Genomic DNA, 19,950 nt, shown 5'->3' with positions numbered 1-19,950 from the left:
CACACTTTCTCTGAATATACATATATACACACACGTACTTGAAAGTACGGTATAGACATCATGATCTTTTACCCCTGTTGCGGACTGAATGTTTGTGTCACCTCCCCAAATTCATATATTGATGCCCTAGCCCCCAGTGTGATGGTATTTGGAGATGGGCCTTTGGGAGGTTTGGGGGGTCAAGTGAGGTCATAAGAGGGGGCTAAGAAGAATCACCAGCGAGTTCTCTCTCTGTCTGTTTCCCACTGCGCACACTCCCCGAGGAAAGGCCACGTAAGGACGTGGCAAGAAGGCGGTGGTCTGTAAGGCAGGAATGGGACTTGCACCAGAACCCAACCATTCTGGCACCCTGATGTGGGACTTGCAGCCTCCAGACTGTGAGCAAATTAAATTCTTTTGTTTAAGTGAGCGGTATTTTGTTATGGAAGCCTGAGCAGACAAAGACAACACCTGAGCACCACCACGTGCATCTGCTAAGAATAAAGAAAATCTCCTACATAATTACACCCAAGAAAATTAGCAATAACTCTGTAATATCTAATATTCTATCCAAAGTCAGATTTTTCCCAATTGTCCTAAGAATGTCTTCTCATAACTGCTTTTTAAATTTTCACCCGGATGGGACTTCCCTGGTGGCACAGTGGTTAAGAATCCGCCTGCCAATGCAGGGGACATGGGTTCGAGCCCTGGTCCAGGAAGAGCCCACATGCCACGGAGCAACTAAGCCCGTGCACCACAACTACTGAGCCTATGCTCTAGAGCCCATGAGGCACAACTACTGAGCCCACGTGCCACAACTACTGAAGCCTGCGTGCCTAGAGCCCGTGCTGTGCAACAAGAGAAGCCACCGCAATGAGAAGCCAGCTCTCCACAACTAGAGAAAGCCCGCACGCAGCAACGAAGACCCAACACAGCCAAAAGTAAATAAATATATTTAAAAAAAAATTCAACCGGAATCCAGGCAAGGTCCACACATTATATTTAACATCTCTTAATCTAGAACAATCCTTTCCCCACCGCCAGCCCCTCCACCTACATCATTGACAATTTTGAAAACAGGCCACTTGTCCCATAAAATGTACCACTTTCTAGATTTGTCTGATGTTTCCTCGGGTGTAAATTCAAACACAGTATATTTTGGCAAGAATTTCGCATAACAGATGCTGTCTATACTGCGTCCTATCAGGAGGCATCTGTTGGCAGGGTAGTAAGGCTAGGTTGGGGACCCATATTTAACCTCGATACAAAATAAGCCACCAGACTTTCAGCTCAGCGCCTTTTCTTTACACCAGCGAAGTCGGCTGCGCTGGGACCCGCAGTGCGGAGTCCACCGCGGGACGGTCCCGTTGGGTCTCCCACGCCCCGCTCCTGCACAACTTCGCCTGGCCTCGCCCCCGCCGGCCTGGCCACGCCCCGGCCCGGCCCATCCCCCCACCCCTCTCCAGCCCCGCCGGCCTAGCGGGCGGAACCAATAGCATCTGGCACTGCGCTCGACGTCGCCCGCCCGGAGTCTGCATCCAGGTGCTCCGGGCGCACGCGGACGCCGTTCTCGGTAGGCTTCCGGCGCACGCTGATCTGCAGCCGCCGACGGGCCGGAGTTCGCGGAGCCGCTGCAGTCTGTCTCGCCTGTGCGCTTGGTTCAGCCGCCGCCATGGGGATCTTGGAGAAGATCTCCGAGATCGAGAAGGAGATCGCCCGCACGCAGAAGAACAAGGGTGAGGGCCGGCCCGGCGGGGCGTCTGCGGCGGGCGGGGGGGGCTGCCGGAGCCGGAGGAGCCGGGCGGGATCCCAAGGGTGCGGATCAGGGCCCGACCAGGGGGCCGAGTAGAGAACCCCAGCATAAGGAGCAAGTATCCGACCCGGAGAGGCGGGGTCGTGGTTCGAAGCCGGGTCTCCTGGCGGTCGGGCCTGGTGGATTGGCGCTCTGCTCCTTTGTGGGCCAAGTCCAGGAGGAGACCCCCACACACACACAGGTACAGCCTCGCCAGCTGCCCGGAGCCCCTCGGTGGGGTGGAGGCAGTCAGGACTTGAGTCTGGCGGACCTGGGTTTGGACCCCGGCTCCACCTCGTACCTGCTGTGAAAGCTCGGGAAGTCACCTCACCTCTTGGAACCTGTGTCCCCCTCTGCAAATGAGGGTAATAACCCCGTGCACCCTCTTAGCTCACAACTAAGTTAAACCGGATTCTGTTTGCAAAGCACTGGACGCGTGTGAGCACCCGGTATTAAAGTGGATCCCGCAGCATAGGTAGCACTTGACGCATCAAATCTGGGCGCAGACTGTAAGGGCGGTGGGAGCTCAGAGGGGAGGAGCAGTGAGGAGAGGAGACCGGTGACACCCAAAGAGGCTTCCAGGAGGAGGCGGGACTTGAGCTGGTTGGGGGCGGGATTCCAGGAGAGGGGCACTGCTGAGGCAAAGACACGGGAGCTGAGGTGAGCACGGCGTGTTCATGGGAGAGGGAGGAGGAGAGTCTAGATGAGAAGGAGGGTCTGGAGTAGTGGGAGATGTGGTTGGCTGTGGTGGGCGAGGCCCAGTGCCTGACCAGCCCTGCTGTGGGATTGCAGGAGCAGGAAGCAAGCCTGTGGTTGGTCTCAGTGTCTGTCGTCCCTTGGCTGTGAAGTTGGGGGGCTGCCTTCACTCTCATTCTGTAAATACTCGCGGAACCCTTACTAGGTGCCGGGCACTGTGGTTAAAGCAGTGAACGGCTGGCACGTCCTTGCCCGCATGGAGCTGACCTTCCAGTGGACCATCTGTAAACTGGTAGCTGAATACATAAGATAATTTCAGCCAATAATAATAAACACTGTGGAGACAAACTAGGGTGATGTCGCAAGCGTGTCGGGGTAAGGGCTGGGGCTACTAAGGTGGGATGATCAGAGAACACCACCATGAGGTGGGGACGTTTGAGCCGAGACCAGAATGAGAAGAAGGAACCAGCCATGCAAAGACCTGGGGGGAGACTGTTCCTGGCAGATGAAACAGCTGGTGCAGAGGACCTGAGGCAGGAATGAACTTGGCTTGTTGAAGGAGCTGAAGGTCTGGGGCTGGAGTGCAGGATGGGAAAGGGGTGGGTCAGTCGTGTAGGCCTTGTAGGTCATGCGAAAGAGTCCAGGTTGTGTTCCAAGGGCAGTGGAAGCTAGTGGAGGGTGTTAAGCAGCAGAGACTTCTGTTTTAAAAGTTCCCCCTGGCTGCCCTGCAGAGCATCACCCATGGGGCTCAAGGAAGGTAGCAGGGAGGCTTGAGATGCTGCCGCTTTGGCAGTGGTCCAGGAGGAGACGTAAAGGTGATGAAGGGATCAAGACCTAGTCCTTCCCTTCAGAGATGCTCAGGGTCTCACGCGCCGGGGTGACAGAAAGGACCACGTGAACCTGACTTGCTGAGCCTGTCCTTGACCACTTCTCACTGCCCTCGATTCACTCATTCAGTTGCCAAAACACTTCCTGAGCACCACACCGGAAGCTGGGGATCCTGCCCTTCTGGAGGGAGGGAAGCAAAGAAACAAGATTCAGTCGTCCCTTGGTATGGGGGAGGGGGGCATTGGTTCCGGGACCCACCGCAGACCCCACGATCTTAGAATGCCGCATCCGATAGCCAGTCCTCCATGTCCACGGTTCCGCATCCACAGATTCCGTCCGCCGCAGACCATGTAGCACTGTGACATCACTGAAAAAAATTCCCGTATAAGTGGACCCGTGCAGTTGAAACCCGTGTTATTCCGGGGTCGGCTCTAGTTTCAAATGGTGCTGAGAAGCCATGAAGACAAATGGGACCAGCGAGGGGCCTGGCAGGGGTGGGGGTTACTGCAGACAGTAATAATAACCGACTTGTATTGAGAGCTTACCACGTGCTGGTCATCGTTCGCAGAGCTTTCTTTAATTACAGAAATCTGCAGAAGTAGTTAGCGCTGCTAACATCCCTATTTTGCAGATTAAGAAACTGATGCACGAGGAGGTTAAGGAACTTTTCCAAAGTAAAATGGCCCGTAATTTCAGGATGGAATTCCAACACAGGCTCTTAAGCTCCGCGTGACATTGCCTCTGCATGACTGGGCAGGGGAGGCCTCTTTGAAGAGGTGACATTGAGCTGAGAAGGAGTCAGCCTTGGGAAGATGAGGTTGAAATGGGGTAGCAAGTGCAAAGGTCCTGAGGCGAGAATGGGCGGCTGGACTGTGCCAATGAGAGGGACAGTGGTGGAGACGGGACGTGGCCAGGCCGGTCACCTGACCACAGCAACATGACACGTAGCTGAGGTCCTGTACCCCCCCTCTGCCGCCCTGCAGTGCAGCTCCCCATCAGTAGTGTAACTTACGTACATGAGAATTTGGAAAAAATTGATATCAAGGAGGAGAAAAAGGAAAGTAATTTATAATTAAAATAGGGTTTATTTCCATAAGTGAATGTAGGGGCACAGCCAAGATACAGTGGAGTTACAAGGAGGCGGTGAGGCGTTTGCAGCGCTGGACACGTGGTAGCCACAGTGCAGATGATGCAGGTGTGTCGTGTGGGTGACTCACGTCCCCTCCACGAGGCCTCCCTGTTGGCAGCCTGGGGTCCCAAGCAGGCAAGCCTGTCTGGGTAAAGTTTCAAACGAAACATGCCATACTCTTCCCTCAGCATACACAGTAGTTCCACTTCTGGGAATGTCAGTGTCTGTCAACGCTGTAAAAACGCCCTGTGAGGCTCTGGGCCCTGGAGATCCTGATCCAGGCTCCCTCTGTGGCCCTGCGACACAGGACAGTTCTTGGCTCTGCTGGTCTGACTTCCTTATAGAGCTGCGGGCTTCCCCAGCTCCTGCCTGATAAGTGCCGGTGAAGACTTCACCATCACTTCACCATCGCAGCTGACACCTGAAAACGCCCTCCAGGATGCCCCCGGGAGTGGTGCCGCCCTGGCTGAGAACCACTGACCTTGGGTCGTGTCTGTCTGTCGGTTGCTGTCTGGCTCTGAGGGTCCCGGCCAGCATTCAGTTGCGTGTATTTGGTTGCGTATGGGACCCTCCCAACCCACCCGGGACGCTCACCTTCCATCTTGTGTTGTCTCTTAGCCACCGAGTATCACCTGGGCCTGCTGAAAGCAAAACTCGCCAAGTATCGGGCCCAGCTCCTGGAACCCTCCAAATCGTCCTCATCCAAAGGCGAGGGCTTCGATGTCATGAAGTCGGGCGACGCCCGCGTGGCGCTGATCGGCTTCCCCTCTGTGGGTAAGGTCAGTGATGGGCACCGCAGGCCTCGGGGAGGAAGGTGGCTGGTCTCCGCTCTGCCGCGGCCGCGCCCCCTCCCTCCTCTCTGAACCGGCTCCAGGGCGCAGGAGACCCAGCCTCCCCGCGCCCGGTGGGGACTCCAGCAGGAGTGGCCCCGCTGGCCTCTGCCTTGTCCCCAAGCACAGATGTTCACCGAGTGTGCACCTCGTGCCAGGCATGTTCTGCCCCTGCCCACTCAGCCCCGAGCTTGTGGAGGAGAGGGGAAGGGCAGGCACGTAGAGCGGGGCGGCTGCCTTGTGAGCAGGTGTGTGAGCAGAGCCCCGAGGAGGGGACCTTGAGGCGGAGGCCGTCAGGGAGCGAGGGTGGCGGGGCGCCTTGAACTGACCGGGTGTGACCCCTGGGCGGCCGGCGAGCACGGCCAGGCTTTGACTCCTAGGGTGTTGCCGTGGATTCGCTCGTTTTAGCCTTTCCTTTCGACCTTACTTTCCAGCCTGCAAGGCCTTCTCTCCCGGGTGAGAAGCCCAGGCTGGGAGGAGCCACTCCAGTGACCGAGAGCTGTGCCCTTGGGGTCTGGGCCCTGTTGGGAATCTGGCCTCTCTGAGCACAGGAGGGCGCGGGCCGCCCTCCTGCAGGGGCCAGACAGGTTCGGGGGTGTCCCCCAGGTTGGCCTCTGTCAACCACGGCTCTCAGGGCCGCCCGGCTGGCCACACCTGTCTACCCCACCAGGTTTTTACGTTTCCTCAAGTTTCCAAGAGGCCCCCTGGGCAGAGACTTTGTGACCTGAGGCCTGTGATCTCTCAGGAGCCCTGTTTGGGTTCCAGGGCCTGAGGGCATGTGAGCGAGCTGCGCCCCAGCTCCCTGCTGACTAGGGTGGGGGCGCCGGGCCGGGCCAGGCTGGCCTCGTGGCACTGCCCGCGGCTGTGCTGGCCTCTGGGCCACAGCGTCCATCACTGTGGTCGCTGCGCTCCCCCTGCCTTGTCACCTCCTTCACAAGGTCGGGACCGGATCGAGGTCCCGGGTCCCCAGCAGAAGCAGGACCGAAGGCAGGGTCTCTCAGTCCCGGCCGGGTGTAGCCCCACTCCCGCCGTGGGCCGGCCGCGAGGTCCCATCCGGATCCTTCCACGCTCCCCTACCTCCCTCCCTTGCAGCCCTGCGCCACTGCCGGCGCTCTCAGGCGGGAGGGTCCCTGCCTCCTTGCCCTCCTGGGGGCAGCAGCTGTGTGCTGTGGGACCGACACCTACTCCAAGTTTTCTGGGCCCAGGAGGGTCTGGAGGTTCCGTGGAGCTGGGGATGGGCCCCAATGTAGCGGGGGAACCCCCTTAGGAACCAGGTCCCTGTGTCCACCCGAGGCAGGCCTGAGGCCTCAGGCACAGGGTGGCCCTGTGGTGTTGAACCCCCCAGGCAGGGCCAGAGGTGACTTTTCCAGCTGTTGTCATCACAGCCCAGCCGGGGGGATGGGGGTCTCCCCGCGTCGCACCTGGGCTTCTGGAGGCGGGGCAGGACCCCCGCTGCAACGAGCTGCTTTCTCCCAGTCCACCTTCCTCAGCCTGATCACCTCCACGGCCAGCGAGGCTGCGTCCTATGAATTCACAACCCTGACCTGCATCCCTGGGGTCATTGAAGTAAGTCGGGGCTTGCCGGATCCCAGGAGGGAGGGTGAGCGCGCGCGCGCGCGCGCGTGTATGTGTGTGTGTGTGTGTGTGTGTGTGTGTCTCATGTGCCGGGGGAGGCTCTGGGCTGAGCTGCTCTGCCCTCAAGCACGGACACCGCTGGGGGCTGGGGCTGCCGGGACCCCAGAGACGCCTGGCCCGTCCTGCAATCCTGGCTGGTTCCGCGAGTCTGCCAGCATGCACAGCTCTCCCCGTGCCCCTCTGTGACCCGCTGCCCTGCACCGCCCCGGCTCGGGTCACCCGTGGCTGGCTGGCTCTTGTTCCCTGAGAAGCTTTGGAGCCTTGGGCAACGGGGGTTCTGTGGCCTTGGGCCTCCCACCGTGAGGTGGTTTCCTTGTGAAGAGCTGTTACCATCAGCAGTGGCTGCCGGGGGCTTATAGAGACTCCTGCCCTCCAGGCGGCCCCTCGGCTCGCGGGACATGGTCCGCCCAGGCTGGCTGGGGTGGGGCCGCGGCTCACACTTGGCCCGGGAGGCCCCTTCACAGCCCGCCGGCCCCGCCTTACCTCCTTTCCTGCATCCTAGTACAAAGGCGCCAACATCCAGCTCCTGGACCTTCCTGGGATCATCGAAGGCGCAGCACAAGGTGGGAGGGGGAGCAGGTGGTGGGGGCGGGGTGGAGCCCAGGCCCCCCTGTGGGCGCCTGTGGACGGTTCACGGGAGGGTTGGGCTCACAGCCCCTCCCCGGGCCCAGTGCTCTGTTCCCGAGGGACTCTGGCCTCAGAGATGAGGGGACTGAGGCCCAGGAGGTGGGTGGCTTGCCCAGGGTCACACGGCTCACCAGGCAGCTTTGGTTCCCACGTCCAGTGTGTGGTGGACCCCGCCAGGGACGGGCGCACGGCAGTGGAGCCCTAGCCCCGGAGCCCTGTCCTCTGAGATGGGACACGCCCTCGGCTTTGGTGGCAGGTGGCTGCCCGCTGGGGTCGTCCCTCCCTTGCCAGGTGCCAGCTCCGTGCGGACCGTTGTCTCGCTTAATCCTCTGACACCCCTGTGACTGAGCGAGTGTCGTCATTTCCTTCTCACGGCCGGGAGGAGCGTGGGGACGGACGGCTGAGCGTCTGCCCTAAACGACCGTGCACCTGTGCAGTGCGGGACTGGAGTTGGAGCCTCCTCCTGGGGGTCCCGTGCCCACCGCCCTCATCAGGGCGAGGTCCTGCCTACTTGGATTGGCGTGGGGAGCGATGGTGGTCCCCCAGGAACCTGCCATCCCAGCCAGCAGGAGGAGGCCTGGCCCCCACGGGGGAGGCTCACCTGCTGTAGTCAGGAGGCCTCTGGAGACCACCGGGTCCCCGGCTGTGACCCCAGTCCCCAAGTGGCTGTGTGACCTTGGCCTGGTGCCTGCCTTCTCTGGCTGTCCGATGGCAGGGTCTGACCTTGGTGACGGCTCCACAGCCCCTCCCTGTGCCTTCTGCTGCTTCCTCTCCGTAACCCTCGTTCTGGGAGGGGCAGACTCGTCACATCCTGGAACCACGTAGCTTTGAGGTCTTGGGCAAGTGGTTGAGTGTTTCTAAGCCAGGCCTCGGTTTTCTCGTGTCTGGGCCAGGTAGATAACAGCGACTGCCCAGTGTGGCTCTGCAGGCTGAGTGAGCAGCTGGTGGAGGATCACCCAGCCCGGCCCGCGGAGCGGGGTGGGGGTAGGGGGCAGCGGGGGGCGCCTCTGCTCCCCAGGCGCTGGTGTCGGGGTTGCTCCTAGAACACATTTCCACGAGTGAGACAGGGCTCAGGAGAAGTACCTGCCTGGGGGCGGCGCACGGCAGACCGCGCAGGCCTGTAGGGGCAGGAGCCTGCACCATGGGCTGCGGGCGTCCCGCAGTCCTGCCCATGTCACTGTGTAACCACGTTCCTCCCTCCCGACCAGGGAAGGGCCGTGGCCGGCAGGTGATCGCCGTGGCACGCACAGCCGACGTCGTCATCATGATGCTGGACGCCACCAAGGGAGAGGTGCAGAGGTCCGCAGTTGGGATGGGGCAGGCTGACACGCCTGGGAAGGCCCTGCGGGGGGAACAGGACACTGCGGCTACCGCCCGTGTGTCCCTGAGCTCGTGGTGGGTGGTTCCAGGGGTGCTTGGCGCTCTGCCATGTGGGAGCAGTGGCAGGACTGTCCACGGCTACACCCAGTGCAGGCAGCCTGGGGCAGCCTCCCCGAGAGGCTTGCGTCTGGAGGTTGGGGCTGTGCCGTGCCACCCTGGCTCTGGCTCCTGTCTGCGGGGGCCTGGGTGCCCCATTGCTGCCCAGCGTCTGCCAGGAGCCCGGCCGCAAACAGCAGAGCCTTGCTCACGCCCTGGCCTGCGGCTGAGGGCACAGCAGGCGATCTCCCCTCGGACTGGCCCGAGGGTCTGGGGCTCGTCCTCAGCGCCTTTGGTTGCTGGGAGGGGACGTTCGGCGGCTGGTGGCGGGTGCGGGGGGGCCGGCCGTGGAGGGTGGGGGCCACATGGCCTGCCCCGGGCACCTGTGAAGGCCACGGGCCTCCACCAGGTCCCTGCTGGAGAAGGAGCTGGGGTCGGTCGGCATCCGCCTCAACAAGCACAAGCCCAACATCTACTTCAAGGTGAGGCCTCGGCAAGGGGGTGGGACTGGCCGCGGCCCGCAGGGTGAGCGGTGCGGGCTGCGGCTGCTGCTCTGTCAGCATCACCCCTCCCTCTCTCCTCCAGCCCAAGAAAGGAGGCGGCATCTCCTTCAACTCGACGGTCACGCTGACCCAGTGCTCAGAGAAGCTGGTGCAGCTGATCCTGCACGAGTACAGCATCCTTCCCGAAGGTGCGAGAGGGGGGCCGTGGTCCTCGGGCAGCGGAGGCCCGGGTGACGCAGACTGCCCACATCACCCAGCTCCGTCCAAGCCGCAGGAAAGCTGCGGCCAGCTCACACGAGGCACTTCTGTCCTCTTTGCTTCACGCTCCCCAAGCTTCAGGCTGGCCGGGCCGTAGCCGTGCACCCCTGGCTCCTTGCAGGGTACAAGGCCGGTCACGTGTGGAAGGAAGACGAGATGGCGAGGGACAGGGCCTCCTGGGCTGCGGAGGCCTCGGGGCGACCCCAGGGGGCGGGGGGGGCCAGGCTGGGGGCGGTGGTTGGAGCGGAGGCAGGGCGGCCGCAGGGGGCAACTCGCGTCGTAGTGGGAGCGGGACCAGTGCTCCAGGCTCTGGAACTGGCTCCCTTGGCGATCCTGGCAAGGGTGTCGTTTCTTCTGTTGTAACAGCAAAGATTCAAAATATTGAACCCCTTACACGTTGTGCTTCCCTGAGAAAAGTGAGGGAGCTCCCCAAACGTTAAAATCCTGCAAAACCGTGGAAGCAGGTAACCTTACAGTCCCTCTTGGCAGCGTCTCTCGCGATCGGCTGTTTCAGGCCCTGCTGGCAGCGGGGGTGGGGGGGGCGCTGCTGGCGCACAGGTTGCCCTTAACCCTGGCCCCTCAGAGATCTTCAACGCGGAGGTGCTGTTCCGAGAAGACTGCTCCCCGGACGAGTTCATAGACGTGATCATGGGCAACCGCGTGTACATGCCCTGCTTGTATGTAAGTGGTACCAGCCCCCGGGGCAGCCACGTGGGAGGGGAGCCCTCATCCCAGGGGCTGCTTCCGTCCCGCAGGCGCCTCGGGCTTGCCCCAGAGCGCCAGCGCAGCTTCTCCCTCAGGCCCCTTCAGCCTCTCCCCATCCTTGAGTCAGCGGGTGGAGCCCTGTTGCCACCCTGCTGTCTTCCTCTCATTCCCCAACACCCCCTCCCGCTTTCCAACCCCAGGTTTATAACAAAATCGACCAGATCTCAATGGAGGAAGTGGACCGCCTGGCCCGGAAACCTGACAGCGTGGTCATTAGGTGAGGTTCGCGGCCGCCCTCTCTGAGTGGGGGTCCATCTGTCAGGCCTCTGTGCGCCCCGGGGTAGCTGCTGGTGACCGTGGCCGAGTCCCCCCTAACCTGTCTGGGCCAGGTGGGTGACGGGGTAAGCTCTGGTTATGAAAACAGAAGGACTTCATCCACCAAGGTCTGGGAGTGAGAGTGGTTAGCGGCTTCGTGGCTTAGCAGTTAACTGCAGACCCCCAGAGAGCCAGGCTGTAGCCTGCTGCTCCTGAGGCCCTGGAAGATGTGGCTTCTGTCCCCTCTGCTGGTGGGCGGGGGAGAAGGGACTGAAGTCCTCAGGTGGGGGCTTCTCTGAGGGCCAGGTCCTGGGAGCCGCCTGCACAGGCTCGCCATGGCTGTGGGCCCTCTGTCGGGGCAGCCTGGCTTTGTGCCCACCCTGCTGGCTCCCCAGCTCCACCCAGGTGCTCTGCAGCGTCACGGTGGCGCTTGGCTTTTGGGGAGCGGGACCTTGGGGACTGAGGAGGAGGGGGCTCCTGGGCCCACGCGAGGACTGCTTCCCGGGCGTCCCTAGCGGCCACGAAGAGCAGCAGAGAGCGGGTGTCCTTCCCACAGGACAGCTCGGCTCCCCTCCTGCTGCTGCGTCTGGGCCCCGTCCTCAGGGCCCTGCAGGCCACCCCTGTACCTGCTCACGTGCATCGCAGGGGAGGGCGGGTCCCCACTCAGGGCAGTACAGCGGCAAAGGACCAAGCCAGCGGTCACCGCATTGCTGAAACCCCTGCCGGGCAGCCCTGGGCCACTCGGGGGGTGGGCTCTGCATTGTCATCCTCTGCCTCTGGCCACCCCAGCTGCCACAGGTGCCCTGTGCCCTCCACAGGGCCCCGGAGAGACGGCAGGCTGTGCTGGGCGTGAACGTGACAGTGACAAGAGGTGTTGGCAGCTGAAGCGCCGTCAGGCCTGCCGTGTGCTGCCCCATGGGCGCCAGCTGGGCCGCACTGGCCTGGGTGCCGGGAGCCCTGGATGCTCTGACCGGCCCCTTCCTCCCGGCAGCTGCGGCATGAAGCTGAACCTGGACTATCTGCTGGAGATGCTCTGGGAGTACCTGGCCCTGACCTGCATCTACACCAAGAAGAGAGGCCGTGAGTCAGGGCCGCACGGCCCGAGAAGCGGCCGGGCCTCCCCCTCCCCCGGGCCGCCCGGTCTGCGCGCGGCGCCCAGAGCCCCGGCCCAGCCAGTCTCTACACGACAGCTTTCTCCCATCTCAGAGCCGGCACCACCCTCTACCGCAGCCTGTCAGAGGCCTCGGCCTGAGCCCTTGTGGCAAAGAATGCCGAGTTCTGGGGCTGCTGGCCTTGAGGGGGATGTGGGGATGGGATAGACACCGCCAGCAGTGGCTCCCCAAGCGGTGACAGACGCTACGTCAAGGCTTTAGGGCACTGGGCACACGGGGGCCTCCCCGACGTCCCAGCCCCTGTGCACACGCCTCACATCCCACGGCCTAGCGGCCGAGCTTGGGCAGTTTGCGTCGACCTTGGCCGTGTCTGCAGAGGGAGGTGAGGCTGCCGGCCGGAGCCAGTCCAGCCCGGGTTCTCCTGCGGGTCCCCTCGGCCGGGGCTCTTGTGGCTGGTGGGTTTGCAGGAGGTTGCTCCCTGGACTGGGGTGTAGTTTGATTTTCTGTGTTGAGTCGAGGTTGTAGAAGTCTGTTCGGGGCTCTTAGCGAGGGTGTGCCCGGGAGTGGGGGAAGCGCAGGCCAGAGCCGGAGACTGGAAGGGGCTCCGTTTCCTGCGGAGGGGGGCTGCATGGCAGTGGGCCCTGACTCTGACTTCCCGCCCCGCTTGTCTGTGCAGAGAGGCCGGACTTCACGGACGCCATCATCCTCCGGAAAGGGGCCTCTGTGGAGCACGTGGTGAGTTGAGGAGACCTGTCCAGGCCGGGGTGGGGGGAGCTCTGCCCATCGCCCGGGGCCCTGCCTGACGTCTTCCCGGCCCTCAGCCGCCGCGTTGCAATCCGGTGCTTGGGCGCGTGTCCTGCCACCCAGCTGCAGTTAGGGGGCGGCGTGGAATGGGGCCCAGCGGGTAAGGCACTCGGCTTGCTGCCCGGTGCAGGGAAGACGCCTGGGAAGCGATCGTCACCATCCTGTCCCACCAGGGCTGCGGGGTCCTCGGGGCCATTCAGGCGTTCGGTCAGTAGAGCTGCCGCCCAGGACGATTCTGGGTTGTGCGTTCCCAGTCGTGTCTCCCCATGCTTGCCTCCACTCAGCCCCCCGCGCAGCCCGCCCCTCCACGCGCCCCATCGGCTCCGCCCCCGGGGGCTCAGTGCACCCAACACGCTAGTGAGCGTCAGTGCCCAGCCGAGTAGCCCCGGTTCCTGCCGGAACCGGGGTCCTTTGGGGTCAACAGATGCCAGCCACCCAATCCTGCAGCTAAACAGTCCCACACCGAGGGGAGTGCAGTGGGGGGTGGCGGCGGCACGTTGGCACATGCCCTGGCCCTCTCAGGCCCTCTCAGGTTGTGGGACTTCCGCCACACCTGGCAGGAAAGCTGGAGAGGCCAGGAGCAAAAGGCTCTTCCAGGCAGTGGGGCGGCAGGTGCAAAGGCCCGAGGCAGGAGTGAACATGGACTGTGGGCCGTTGGCTGCCAGCTGGCACGGAGGGTCGCAGGGTCGAAGGCAGCAGGTGCTAGAAGGTGGGGAGGGGCCTGCGGGGGCCTTGGTTCCAGAGCCTGGATCCTGTCCCAGCGAGGCCTGCCTTGCAGGACCTCAGCCCCTCCTGGATACTCACCTATCACAGGTGCCATGCTGTGCACACAGGCCCAAAGTAGAGAAGCCAGTCAGACATGGGGTTGCACCCTGGCGCCCACATACTAACGTTGAGGGGTAACCTCATCTGGCGGTAACGGAGCCCCCGGGGCCTTTGCAGTCCACCTAGTGGAGCTGACAAGAGCCTTGCCTGCACAGGATCTCGGGCCATAAGCCCCAGGGGCAGAAAGGACCTGGCAGGGCCGGCAGGGGCGAGAGGCACTGTGGGCTTCAAGGGTCTCCCATCCACAAACAGTATTAAAAAGGATGACCTTAGGGGACTTCCCTGGTGGTCCAGTGGTTAAGACTCTGCGCTTACACTGCAGGGGGGACGCAGGGTCAATCCCTGGTCGGGGGACTGAATCCCACATGCTGTGTGGTGCAGCTGAAAAATTTAAAAAAAAAGGTGACCTTGGGCGGCCTTCCATCCTCCCTCATTGTTAGAGACACAAGTGCATGGGAACACTTGTCTCCAGGGAGAGCCGTGGAGCAGGCTCAGTGGGAAACAGCGCCTACTGACTTTGGTGTCAGGAATGCCAGGGCACGATGGGACCTGCAGCAAACTGGAGGGCATCCTCCCCATCTGCCTCGAGGGCTCCCAGGGTCCCGGGACGACTCTGCAACCGTGTGACCCTGAGCTTGTCAGGCAGGTCTAGTTCTGTCGTTCGGGGGCAAGCGCATTTGCAGGCAGAGCTGACCTGGACCGTCAGATTTCGTCTTTTGGTCTAGAAAACAGCGAGTGTCGGGACGGGTGTCTGTGTGTCTGTGCTCTCCCTGCTGGCAGTGTCCTCAGCTGTGGCCACGCATCCTTGGTCACCCAGAGGAGGCCCAGATCAGGATGGCCCCCCAGAAACGGTCCTGTAGGCCTGATGTCTGGGCTCAGGCATTTGGTCTCTGCCCAGGGCCTGTGAGGCTGTGGGCACGTGGAGGACAGGCGACGTCGCACTATCCTCACCCCGGCCGCCTCCACCGCGCCCAGCCCGTGCAGCCAGGGGGCCACATTCTTGGGCGGAAGAGCTGGCTGCCCTCCAAGTTCTTCCCTTCGGGCCTCCTAACAGCGCTGGGTTCCTGTGACCTTTCTCCCTACTCGGGAGTGCTACAGGACGTGGGCCATCCTGGGCTGGGGGTGACGTGTTATGTGGGAGGTTCCGGGTCAGGGCGGCAGGAGGTGAGAGAGGCAGGCCCGGTGGGGACCCTGACAGCCCTCATCCACCTGCCAGAGCACCTGTCAGGGCTGCCTTTCCAGCAGGGTGGGTGGGCGGGCCCAGGTCCTTCAGTGGCCGCGGCCCCATAGAGGCAGGAAGCGGGAGCGCCAGAGCAGCTGTGAGCACAAGGCTGCGTGGGGACCGCCAGAGCACCTGCCCTGGGCCCAGCTGCTTCTGGGCGCAGCCCGGGCTCACCATCCGTCCCTCTCCCGTCCCCCAGTGCCACCGCATCCACCGGTCACTCGCCAGCCAGTTCAAGTACGCGCTGGTGTGGGTGAGTCTTGGGCGGGAGGCGGGCAGGGTCGCCCGGGGCAGCCTCAGGGTCAGGCAGGAGCTCCGTCCTTCCGCATGGGGACTGGGGTGTCCGTCAGTCCTGCTCTGCGGGGTGTGTGGCTTGCATGCTGACCCAGACCAGACACGGCCCTCCCGCTTCGGGATCCGGGCCGGGTGGACCGCTGGGAGTCCTGCTGTCAGAGGCTGCGGGGTCTGCTGGCGCTGGGACCCCCACTCTAGACCCCCCATCTGCACCTCCACCCCCTTCCAGCGACACTGTCAGCTTCGGCCGGGTGGGTACAGAGGCTGATGTGGTCCCCCGTCCCGCTCCCCACTCAGGGCACCAGCACCAAGTACAGCCCGCAGCGGGTGGGCCTGACCCACACCATGGAGCACGAGGACGTCATCCAGATCGTGAAGAAGTAGTGGCCCTGCCCCCGCCCCCGCCCCCGCCCCCAGTGGGACTCACCAGAGCCTAAAATGGGGAAATACAAATGCACCCCAGGAAGGGGTCTCTCATGTCTCTGCTGCTTGCAGAAATTTCTTCTATGGGCAGATGGTGGACAGCATGCTGGGGCCTTAGGACGAGGTTGGGGCTGGGCTGGGCTGGCGGTATTTCCCATGAGACTGGACTCTGGAAGGGGTCCTATTTGGGTCCCTGGGCCTGCGCCTTCTCCCCCCACTCCCCGCCCCTTCCAGTGCAGAATGAGCAAGCGGCCCACCTGTCCCCAGCTAGGGCCTAGTGCAGATGGCTGGCTTGACGCCGTGGGCCTACTTGGGTCCCTGGCGGCCCCTCAGCTCCTGCCGGTTTTTCTGGTTCTCAGGGAGGGGGCTGCCCAGGATAAAACCCCCTATCCACCCCCCACCCCAGGGCTGCCCCGTGATGGAAACCAGAGATCTGGGGCTTTAAAGGCCCAGCTCACGCCCTCCACAGCCTGACCAGTCCAGAAGGGCCACCCCCTCCCAGGGCACCCCCTGCCCAGCACAGAGCCCAGGACCCAGCCCGGTGCAGATACCTGGGGTGGCGGATTTGGAGTCTGGGCTCTGCGTTTTCTCTAAATACCACCCCACCCTGCACCCCCAAATCTCTCGGCTCTCCTTCCTGAAATAAAAAGTGGAAACAATGCCTGTTCACTAAGGACAGTTTTGTGAGTTTGCTGAACTCGGTTGCCAGGTTGGGTCGGGGCAGCAGTGAGTGTGCGGATCCTGGGCCTCGGGGAAGCAGGCCCAAGCCTGGGGTTCAGGGGGGCCTCTGTGAGGAGTGATGCGAGGCGCCGTGCGGGCCTGCGAGCAGCCTGGGCCCCAGGGGCAGCGACTTGCCCTCGGCTACACGGCTTGTGAGCGCAGAGCTGGGATTGGAGCCCCAGCTGAGGCTGCTGAGCCAATGAGAAGACTTCCTCCCGGCCCTGCAGCCTTTGGGGCAGGTGGCAACAGGTTTTCGGAGGCACTGGGCCAGCAGGTGGGGCAGAGCCCCGGGGGCTGGGCTGTGGAGCAGGCCCACTGCCCAGCTCTCCCGGCTGTTCTTGGCTTCTCTGTCAGCGGCTCAGGCTCCTTTCCGGTGACAAAACAGGAATAATAGACGTTATTAAATATGCATGGGGGCCCCAGGCGGGCAGCGTGGGGGGCTGGGCTTGCCGCCCATGATACAGACGCAGCTTCTCCACTGGCAGCCGCACTCCTGGGGCCCGGCCGAAGGACCCCCGTCGGGCGGCATGCGGGCAGGGAGCAGGCCACTGGACCCAGGTAAGGTGACCCGGCCCTGGACCCCTGGGGTCTCCGACTAGCACCCCCAGGTGGAAGGGGGAAGGGGGAGGCGGGGTGGCTGACCTGTGGCCTTGCTCCCTCACCGTGAGGTCTGTCTCAGCCTCGGCTTCTTCATCTGTAAAATGACATGATTGATGCCCAGCGCCGTCCTCCTCTCGGCGACGGTGGGCTGCTTACCTTGGCCCCACCTCCTGCCACAAGGCCTAGCCACAAGGTCCCAAGGGAGGGTTTCTGCCTGGGCGATGGTCATTGCCGCTTCCTGCCTCAGGTTCACAGGGCGTCAGATCCAGGCCTGTTGTGTCCCCCAAGCAGGCTGGGAAAGGATGGAGATGAGGCTAGAGGTCTGGGCCTCCTTGGCCAGTGCGGGCTTGGCGGGGCAGGGTCTGAGGCTCCGGTCACTGGCCCCCCACGTCTCTCCCGTGGGTGGGCTTGTTTCCAGAGCAGTCTGTGCGTCTGTGATGGGTCCTTGGCCTCTTGGATCTGTGGTCAGCATGGTTAGGCTGTCCAGCCTGCGCGACGGTAGGTCGGCATGAACTGGTCTCTCGCAGCGCCTCGTGCTGGGGAAGGCATCCCTCGGGCTGGTGCAGCCCCCCAACACCTCCCAAAAGTCCCTGCCCCACACCACCAAGGTGCACCCCAAGGGTCAGCCCCTGTCCCAGGCGCCCCCTATTGCCATCACTCATCCGCCTGGGCCTTCTGTGCAGGGAGGCTCTGGCCAGGGTGACCCCAGGTCCCTTCTGCTCAAACGGCCTGTCTTTATGAAGGTCAGCAGTACCCACACGTCCCTCTGCCCTGGCTGCAGGGCTGCGCTCCCAGGGGGCCCGGCCTGCAGCTTTACGAGACTCGGGTGCCAAAGGGCTCAGGACACGGATGTCCATCCACGTCCCCGTGTTCGTCCCTGTGTCCCTTCCTCTCCAGCTTAGACTCCCCGCTTCCTCATTTCAGAAACCTTCTTTGGCAAAAATCCCTAAGCTCATCTGTCCTCCTCAAGATCCCATCTGGCCCGGCCCCGGGGGGATGCTTACACCACCCAGGGTGGGCGTCTCCCTGTGCCACTGACAGCCTCTGAAACGGCCCTGCCCCCTCGAACCCCGGCTGGAAAACTCCCAACGCCCCGCACTCATCTGCAGCCACCCCTCCCTCCACAATGGAGAGGCCACCTCAGGGCCTTCACTCCTCTCGCACGCTCTCTCCTGGGTCTGTGTGACTCATCCTCCTGGGCCTAGTCGGGGCCACCATAACAAAGTACGCAGGCTGGTGGCTTAAACAATGGACAAGATGTTCTCACAGTTCTGAAGGCTGGAAGTCAGAGATCGAGGTGCCCCGAGGCCTCACTCCTTGGTGTGCAGACGGCCGCCTTCTTGCTGGGCCTTCCCCACTGAAAACTCACTCCTCCCGGATGCATCATTCCCTGTGGCCACCCCCTCCCCCCGACCAGTCACGGCCTGGCTTCCCCATGTCCACCCTCTGCCCTCAGCTTCCCCAGCGTGCTGCCAGAACAGCTCCTGCCGAGGCCACATGCCACCCGCTGCGGAGCTGCGAGGTTTCTAACCTCGTTCCCCTGGGCCCCTCCTCGGCAGCCCCTCCCCGCCTCCTTGGCACACAGTCCTTAAGGCCAGAGTTGGGGTCCCCCCTTCTCGCTCTGTCCCTCTCCTAGACAGCCTTGACCCTGTCACCCCCGACCTGCAGGGCTAAACTGCCTCCCCAACTCTCCACCTGGACGGCCCACGGTCACCCCAAAACCCTCTGCGTCTCAGACCAAACTTGTCATCTTCCCACACCTCCCACCTGGCCTCAGGCACCGGGCCAGCCCCGAAGGCCCCACACAACCCTCTCTGGGGCTGCCCGCTTGACTTGAGCGTGTCCCCCGCCACAGCTGACCCCGGCACAGCCACTGTCCCCCGCGCCCCATCCTCCACACAGTGGCCCAAAAGCTTTGGTCCAGGACGGCCACGCAAGGAGCAGCGTGAGGCCGCAGGTGAGCGCAGGACACTCTGGAGCAGGCGGTCGGGTCCTCGCTGTGGGCCCTTCGCTCAGCGACCTAACCTCCCTGAGACCTGTTTTATAGACCCTTCATCTACACAGCAGGAACGGCAGCTTCCACCCTACACACTGTGCGGATCTAGTGAGATCCTGGGGGAGAGCATTTGGCCCTGAGCCCGGCTCGTTGGAAAGCTTGGTGGTGCTGGTTACTTTTATTTCCAGACCTGCTCGCAGCATCCCTGACAGCTCAAAGCCCTGCCATGTTCGCTGCTGCCATAGGGATGGAGACCACAGTCCCACCCCAGCTCCCATTCTGGCCACTTGCCACTCCACATGCCCCACGTCACTCCACCTCTCTCACCACCTGGCCTTTGCACATACTCTTCCCTCTGCCCCAACATTGTTCCCTCTTCCATCTGATTAGCTCCCTCATCCCTCAGATCTTGGCTCAGGGTCAGAAACTCAGGGAACCCCCTGGCCTCCCCATGCAGCGTCCGCCCACCTGCGTCGTGGCCTGGCCTTCACGGCTCTTCCCACGGCTGTAGCTCCCCCCTTGTTGGTGTGGCTTTTCACTTAACATCCATGTCCCCCTGACACTGGGAGCTGAGTGGGGGCGGAAGCCATGCCTGGTTCTGCTCGACTCTGTGGCCCCCTGGAGCCCAGCACGGTGCCTGGCATGTGGCAGGTGACACATGAATGAGTGAGAGACTTGTTCCCTGACACCTGCTCTGTGCCTGCAGCAGAGGCCAGGGACCCCAAGAGGGAGGCGGGACCCTGAACCAGCCAGAGAAGGGGGCTCCCCTTAGAGACTGCAGGGTGCAACCCCACCCCCCGGCTCCACGTGACATTTGAGGAAAGTGAGGACGGGAGGGGGGCCCAGGGACACCGCCCGGAGGCACACCTCTGCCTGCCCACACTGGGGGTCCTCGGTGGCCTGTGGTTTGCCCAGGAGAACAGCTGGGAGCCCAGCACTGGACGCTGGCCAGCGACTCACCGGGCTGCAGCGAACCTCAGGCAGGCGTCTTTGGGCTCCGAAGCCCACTGTCTGGATGAAGAGACGGAAGCCCAGAGCGGCCAGCCCAGCCATAGGAGCGCCCACGTTGCTCGGAGAAGGAGCCTGGGGGCTGAGAGGGGCGGCTCGGTACTCTGGGTCGGTCCCATCCCTGTCCTGGATGCAGCCTCTGCCCTGGGCTCCTCAGCTGTACGTGTGGGCACTAGGGCACCCTCCGCTCCTGGGGCCAACGGGCGCCTTCATGAGATAAACAGAGAGCCAGG

At 62.9% G+C, this 19,950-nt stretch overlaps 1 protein-coding gene across 4 annotated transcripts; it reads left to right on the top strand.

Annotated features, from left to right (window-relative positions):
* The first annotated feature begins 1,461 nt into the window (after nt 1-1,461).
* Nucleotides 1,462-19,849, top strand: DRG2 (developmentally regulated GTP binding protein 2). Of its 4 annotated transcripts, none has more exons than XM_027131247.1 (13): nt 1,462-1,715; nt 5,043-5,203; nt 6,731-6,820; nt 7,392-7,452; nt 8,725-8,815; nt 9,342-9,414; nt 9,518-9,608; nt 10,277-10,374; nt 10,599-10,675; nt 11,705-11,793; nt 12,502-12,560; nt 16,599-16,671; nt 19,625-19,849. In XM_027131247.1, the coding sequence occupies exons 1-13, from the start codon at nt 1,652-1,654 to the stop codon at nt 19,726-19,728; spliced, it is 1,131 nt and encodes a 376-aa protein (XP_026987048.1). In that variant the 5' UTR covers nt 1,462-1,651; the 3' UTR covers nt 19,729-19,849. The 4 variants fall into 4 exon arrangements, with proteins under 4 accessions (XP_026987048.1, XP_026987050.1, XP_026987051.1 ...); XM_027131250.1 differs by lacking the exons at nt 16,599-16,671; nt 19,625-19,849 and adding exons at nt 14,876-14,913; nt 15,268-16,066 and having other exon boundaries at nt 1,469-1,715; XM_027131248.1 differs by lacking the exons at nt 16,599-16,671; nt 19,625-19,849 and adding exons at nt 14,876-14,929; nt 15,268-16,066 and having other exon boundaries at nt 1,475-1,715.
* The last annotated feature ends 101 nt before the right edge of the window (nt 19,850-19,950 follow it).

The sequence above is a fragment of the Aethalodelphis obliquidens genome, unplaced genomic scaffold, assembly GCF_003676395.1.
Source record: "Aethalodelphis obliquidens isolate GAN/ISIS:26980383/991018 unplaced genomic scaffold, ASM367639v1 scaffold38, whole genome shotgun sequence".
Classification (NCBI taxonomy): Eukaryota; Metazoa; Chordata; class Mammalia; order Artiodactyla; family Delphinidae; genus Aethalodelphis; species Aethalodelphis obliquidens.
Note: the sequence above shows the minus strand (reverse complement) of the source record. Positions and strands in the feature narration are given on the sequence as shown.

What these genes read in the sequence shown, in the direction of transcription:
- DRG2 (XM_027131247.1), top strand. Translation starts at nt 1,652, where the DNA reads ATGGGGATCTTGGAGAAGATCTCCGAGATCGAGAAGGAGATCGCCCGC. An exon ending in CCGCACGCAGAAGAACAAGG is followed by an intron (nt 1,716 to 5,042) that starts GTGAGGGCCGGC and finishes GTTGTCTCTTAG; the next exon opens with CCACCGAGTATCACCTGGGC. An exon ending in CATCGAAGGCGCAGCACAAG is followed by an intron (nt 7,453 to 8,724) that starts GTGGGAGGGGGA and finishes CCTCCCGACCAG; the next exon opens with GGAAGGGCCGTGGCCGGCAG.